The sequence below is a fragment of the Silene latifolia genome, chromosome 2 (assembly GCF_048544455.1).
Source record: "Silene latifolia isolate original U9 population chromosome 2, ASM4854445v1, whole genome shotgun sequence".
In the NCBI taxonomy this organism is placed as follows: Eukaryota; Viridiplantae; Streptophyta; class Magnoliopsida; order Caryophyllales; family Caryophyllaceae; genus Silene; species Silene latifolia.
The window spans coordinates 195548084-195554999 of record NC_133527.1 but is presented as its reverse complement, the minus strand read 5'-3'; the positions used below and the strand labels follow the sequence as shown (position 1 = coordinate 195554999).

Sequence of the window (6916 nt, the reverse complement as noted above, 5' to 3'; positions counted from 1 at the left end):
TCAAGCTAATGTTGAGCTAGTTGTTAAATGTGCAATCATTAGATACTAAATGTGCCCACAAATGCACACTCAAAAATATAAGGATGGATCCTCTCCATTACACCTTCTCTCCATTTCCTCAAATACAACAATATAAAATTATTATTCCCTCTACACCTCTTCAAAATAGCGAACCGTTAGATCATTTCGAAATAAAATCTAGACCCTTGAAAGGCACTGGAAGGTACTGGAGAGGGTATCGCTGATAGTCTCTTAAACAAGAAGTCCCATTTTCTTAACAAAACAATCCTCAAAAGCTTAATGAGCAATGATTTTCCTGTAGAACGTAGAACACGGGCTATTATTAAGCTAACAACAAATGAGGAAAGTATTGAGAAGGCCTACACGTAATTCTATTACTCACTTTCTCTCATCCATTTTGTTATACACTCCATTTTCCGCCGTCTCAACCATCATTTACGTCGCCACCATTGAATCTGCAAATCTCACTTTACCTTTCTGCTTCCCTTTACCTTTTTGCACCGGTTGCTTCCCTTTTTTTTTTGTCATCTATTCATGCATGATATGTGTAATTAAATCATTTTATCAACAAAAATAATTAATTACACAATATATTCCATTGATTAAATCTATTCATGCATGCATAGTTTTATGTGTAATAAAAAAAATGAAATAACTACATCAATGTAAGCATTTTAACAAACAAATAATTAATTAAAACAATACCTTCCATAGTTTTTTTCGCAAACTTCTTCGAAGGTGTTCTCTTCGACATTGTTTTTTTACCCATTATCTTCAGGAAGCTAGGAGATGAAGATTGTTAGAAAAAGTGGATCAATATATTACCGTAACAATAAACAATAGTAAAAAGACATAAATAAAGTAACAATATTATAAAATAGAGTAGAGAAGAAAGATGTAGCCTGAGTCGAATCGCGCTAGGCGCTTTCCTAAGAGAGATGACGCCTCCACTGCACTGGTTACCAAATAGTGTGTTTCTCTCTCAAGATACGACAACCAGTTGGACTCCTTCGGTAGCAGCCAGAGGAACCCCGAACCGACGATCGCGATGCTCAATAATATTTTAATAACGAAAGGAGCTTTAACACATTATAGAATAAGGATTTGTAAAAGTAACATAGTATATAAATATAGTAGTTAATCATCGACTTGTGTCAGATATATTTGCAGTTGTTGATAAGAAATGAATGAAAAATAATGACATAGGCTAATAGAATTTGATTTTTGGAAGTAATGGGAATAGAAGGATGATGGTAAGTTGACACCTAGTTTTGCTATAGACGGGTATATCCGTCTACTGCTATAGACGGGTCAAATACAATGAAAGTGGTGACATTTTTTGTCCCCACCACCCCACATGTTGTTTGTCTTTTTTTTTTTTTTTTTTTTTTGAGAAAAGATCATTATCATTAATAAAAAGTCATACGACATCTACAACATATGCCAAGTTCAATCGGATACAAATCGATTACAACCATAGGAAATAAAGTCTTGTTCAAAGAATGAAACACTGCAACAGAGTCTCTATCATCAATTCGCCGCAAAAGGCTTTCATCCATAAGAGGGTCTCCGAATCTTACTTGACGAGTATCCATTTCTTCTGACGTGATTGATTGTAGCCATGAATCGGGCAAAATATGTGAAACCATATAACGATCTATAACAACGTTGATCTTCTGCTGACTTATTAGAAAACTGCAAACGAATCAGAAAACGAAAGCTCTCAAACTGAAAGAAGGACACCACCGATAGACGAGGACAGAGCCCTCGGAAAGAGAGACGAAACAAAAACGAAAGTGGAAATTAAACAAAAACATAAAGGAAACAAAGCGGAACACAGGAGAAAAAAACGGAAGCCACCGCCTCCCTACCAACCCACAACACCGCCAGATCCAAGCACCACCCTGCCACACCACCTCAACAAACTTGTCCGATAAGACCCGAACAGCCCACATACACCACGCAGACCGAGAGGAACGGGCAGACCCGTACGATCAAGAACCGGGTGTGGGTAAGAAATGGGAGGAGGGTTAATCGGAAGAGAGGAGACGGGTCGCCGGAGAAAGGTCTTGAGAGACCCCATCCCCGACGACATGGTAGGGGGTTGATGGGTGGCGGTGGGAGGAAGGAGGAGAACGGCGGCAGCAAAGGGTTTTGTTTTTTAGAGAGAAGGGGAAGAGAAAACTAGAAAGAGATGATATTATTAGTTTTTAATTATTCCCATGTTGTTTGTCTTATTAGGAAAGTAGTATTGTATTTGACCCGTCTTTCATTATAAACGGATAGTGTCCGTCCATAATGAGAATTGGTGGTAAGTTGATTGAACCTTCACAAGAATTAGGGGAGCGGGAATCATGGAATTAAGTGATACTACCAACTTACCAAGAGGGTGTGAGTTAAGGGAGTATATATAAATTGCAGGACGACTTATTAGTCATGAGTTAAATACAATACTATTTTTACCTAAAAAAACTTTGTAAAAAAAAACTAAAAAATACTTCTTTCGTCTCAGCCATTTGTTTACCTATTCCATTTTGGGGTGTCTCGACTCTCGGTCAATTGTTTACTTTTCTATTTTAGAAATGCCTTTGATGGCAGTTTGATTCTCCATACTTAATTTGGTCAACTTGTCATCTAATAATTGACCATCTCCTCTTTCTTTGGTCTTTGTGTCAAAACCAAAGGTAAAACAAATGACTGGAACAGAGGAAGTATATTTTAGTCAGAACATTAGCATTGATTCCTTTGCTAAAACATGCTCGTAATACCGAATAAGTTTTAGTATATTGGTATAGACAGATCAACTATTCGTTGGTGCGTTTTTGCCTTTTCCATATCTCTCTAAAAAACTAAGAAAATATAAACAAAACAATAAGAAGATCGTAATAAATAAACAAAAGTAGAAAAATGGATGAATTGATAGAGTTAAAGGGGGAATAGGTAGAGAAGGAGACGATGAGAAGGGAAAACCGGAAAAGGAGAAGAGTTGGACTTAGGTGTGATGAAAAGCCCGTAGAAAAGTAGGAGATTAAGAAAAAACAGACCAAAGCAAAGCCCAACACAATGACCCGCCAACATCACAGCCCAAACCCGCCCAATGAAGTTGGACTTCAGTTGTTCATTAGTGAACAGTACCAAGTCTTGCTCACTTTTTAGTAAGGGGGGATATTTCTTGATATTTTAATTGATTGTAGATAGAATTGGAGAATGAAGGTGGTGGATCATACCTATTGGTGGTATATACCATAAGATTGAGAATCAAATTTTGTAGCCTTGAGATTGTAGGGATATATTTCTAGAACTTTCATAATTGATCTCGACCCGTCTGACCCGTAAAATACGCGGATATGTACAATGTATTTTATGATATTTACAAAGGGCCCTTCCACTAACTTGTCCAAAATCCGCCAAAACACCTGTTTCGTTCTGTTTGTGCCATTGTGGGCTAATAAACATGAGTCCGCTCATGTCCGACCCAAGTCTACATTTCAAAGTAGACACATTTCAACTTCGTTTATGAGTAGCTCCTGTATGGGCCTTTCTTGGACTGAAAATGAAAATGCCGGACATGAACCGAACAAATCGGAACTAAACTAAGCTGAAACTAAGTCGGAAAACTAAAGTGTTACATCTTCAGCAGGTTTTGTGGTAAGTTGACATGTGCAGAGTCGTGCAATGAAAGAATAACCTTTAGATTGAACTCAAAGCTTCATTAACAACACAAGGCGCGATTGCGGCATTGCGCGACAGTGATCCGCAAAGAATTAAGCAAGAAACTAGAACTACAAACTCGTGAGGTTGGAGTGACCTTAAGGCTCAGCATTATCACAATCACACTAACGGAAATAAAACAGCACCTCAACTTTATAATACAAAGAGAATCAAAGTCGAAATTACGTTACCATTAACTCTACAAGATATCATCGTAGGCAACAATTTCTCTATTATGCTTGAATGGCGGATCTAACACTGCACTATTAATTGTGGCGTTTGGGTTGACAATGGCTGAACTCAGCCTCTTTACCCTACCGTGTCTACTCAAAGGGGTTTCCCCGTTTAAAAGCTTCGACAAATTTGAATTCCTTTTTCGTCTTTCACCGACATTGTCTTGTGCATCATCGTCTTTCGTGTCGCTTTCCCACATCACTTGAACCTGCAAGTTAACCAAAACGATGACGGACATGCATCATCACAACCTATCCAAATGAATCTTAGGCTTTTAAAACAGGAACACGAACAAGCATAAGCTAAAGACATCACCAGCTTTTATAACATTGTCGTAAATAGAGTACCCATCACCTATCAGTTTCCCTTTAAGCAATGATAAATATAGATTATGTTAAAATTTTCAATCTTTTTCTAACTTCCTATCCTACATTCAGCAAAAAAGCTCTTAGATTTAGAAATCTAGACCCGCAAACATTTGAAAAATCAACTTTCAACTCATTATGATGTTAGTACCATCATACCATGCTAAAATACTCCTGAAAACTTCATACTTGAAAATCAAGTATTCAAATCCTAACATCACAATTCACGAAGAATAATGACACACTCGACCAAATTAACGAATGTTCAAATGACTTGCCCTTAGTTTAAAAAAGCGCACCTAGGCATGAGGCGCACAGGATCCAAAAGGCACAAGAAGTGCAACTCGTGAGGCGCATTACTATGCAATTCCATATTATTTTTCCAAATTTTTTAATATTACCATTCTCTTCTCCCCCTTATCCTTAATTTGTCACTTATAAAACACATGTGAGCAGTGACCCTTCTTTAAAAACCAAAAAGAAGTATAAATGTTCTTTTGAAAAATTAGCATGCCTCATGTGCATATGGGAAAAGCCTTGTGCATTATCACTTTAACCCATCGCCTTAGTGCGCCTAGCACCTTCTCAAAACTAAGGACTTGCCTACAATAACATAGAGCCTTAACCTCTCTATAAACCACAAAACTTTCGAGGTGGTATATGATTTATCTTATACCTCACATCAACAATCAGCAAGCAATCCGAGCTATAGTTGTCAGCTCAACATCAAAAAACAAAATTTACTAAGTTTCTATATCCAGAACTTGGAGAAAGTCGACATCACACAGAGGTAAGCAAATTGCTATGTTCATCAAGTAAATCACAGGGAGCTTCATATGACTAAAAACCAATAAAATTTCTATGTTCATTAAAGGCTTAATCCCAAACTTCATGTATCAATCTAAATTGCAGTTCTAGTTCTATGTTCATCAACTAAATCACCGGGAGCTTCAAAAGACTCGAATTCAAGTAAATCTCTATCTACATCAAAGGCTAAACTCAAACTTCCTGTATCAATCTAAATTGCAGTTCTCAAACCCTCAGAAAACGCTCAAACAAAGAATTCGAGCAAAACCTGAACACCGATCACCTACTCAATATACAATATCACTGTCAATTATTCACTCCTGCCCAATCATTTGTTTATTAGGCGGAGGGAGAGCTATCTATCAATCAATTATTACTATCAATGGGGATATCAACCCTAACTAAAGACGGTGTCTCATCCTCATACTTTACCGGCTAATCTAGCTAACATTTGCTAAGACCAGGGGCGGATCTAGGGGGGGCCGGGTGGGCAAGTGCCCACCATGATTTTTCAAGAATAAATATTTGTAAGTATAGATGATAGACATAAGTCTGTTGTAGCGCAGTTGGTAGAAGGTTGGGACACAATGTTAGGCGTCCTTGGTTCGACTCCCCTAACTGGCATTTTGCTTATATAAAGGCCTGTAGTGCATATTTTGGGCCTTGGGCGCCCATAGTGCCCCCATAGTCCATTTTTTATGGTCAAAAACTTGTTTATAACAAGATTCGAACATGAGAACTTCAGTGTAGCATGTCAAAGCTCCTAACCATTGAGTCACTAGTATTCTCTGTTTAATGTGGAATTAAAATGTTTTTTATATCAAAAGAGACATTCTTCGATGTTATAAATCCCGGAGTACGTTTTATAAAGAAAAGTTATGTATTTAAGTTACAAAATAACATTTAGCTCTTTAATTAATGTTTATATTTTATATAAAAAATAAATTAAAATATTTATAAAGTGCCTTATAAAATAGACGACAATTATTTAAAAAAAAAAAATTGTGCCCCCTTATACAAAAATCCTAGGTCCGCCCCTGGCTAAGACGGTCGCATATTAATATAATGCCACCAATACAACTAATTATAAAACCGTCTCATATAAAAATTAGCGCAAAACAAAACAATACATCCAAGTCGAAGTATTAAAAAAGTACCGGGTGAGAGTCGATGGAGATGGGAAAAGAGGGATCAAGCGATGCCGCGACAGCAGAATCGGCACCGGAAAAAGTCCGAAAAGAGATAGACCCAACACCAAGCGGATTAATCCGGATCCGGGAAATAGACCCGTAAATTTCGAACCTGGATTTCAAGTCTAAGACGGAGCAGCCCGTAGGAAGGCCAAGTACTAGTAAAGCGGGTGGGGCGGCGGGTTTATCTTGAGGTTTGTCTTCTGGTGATGGAGCTCGTGGTTGTGGACGACGTCGTTTTGGGTTGGAGTAGGGTTGGTGAGGGGAAAAGTAGGGTTTCTCTCTCTTTCTGCTCATTCTCACCAAACGGGGTTTTGAGTTTTGACTCTTTGGTCTACTCGCACGCCAATTTTAATGGAGGACTACTCCAGTGTGAACAAGTCGTATTTAGGTAGTTGTGTGCTAGTGTTTTGATTAAAAAATTACGACCGGTTTATTTGGACTGAAATATGAAAATTAACTCAAATTAAATACTTTTTAAATTTTAAATTGACCTAGATTTATTAGAACTTGACCGGCCCAAGCGGGTTGGCTTGGGAAAGTGGAGCAAGGTAATCGACCGAACTCAAGCTAGGGACGAGCTACATA

The 6916-nt window shown here is 37.8% G+C and overlaps 1 protein-coding gene across 1 annotated transcript; it reads right to left on the bottom strand.

Annotated features, from left to right (window-relative positions):
- Positions 1-3697: 3697 nt before the first annotated feature.
- LOC141644204 (uncharacterized protein At1g27050-like) lies at positions 3698-6705 on the bottom strand. Its single transcript, XM_074453673.1, has 2 exons — positions 6296-6705; positions 3698-4174 (listed from the first exon to the last, which is right to left on the bottom strand). Exons 1-2 carry the CDS (start codon positions 6623-6625, stop codon positions 3932-3934), a joined length of 573 nt encoding a protein of 190 aa, XP_074309774.1. The 5' UTR covers positions 6626-6705; the 3' UTR covers positions 3698-3931.
- Positions 6706-6916: the final 211 nt, after the last annotated feature.

Coding starts and splice junctions, on each gene's coding strand:
- LOC141644204 (XM_074453673.1), bottom strand. CDS start 6,625: ATGAGCAGAAAGAGAGAGAAACCCTACTTTTCCCCTCACCAACCCTAC. Junction 4,175..6,295: donor TCTCCATCGACTCTCACCCG/GTACTTTTTTAA, acceptor GTTAACTTGCAG/GTTCAAGTGATGTGGGAAAG.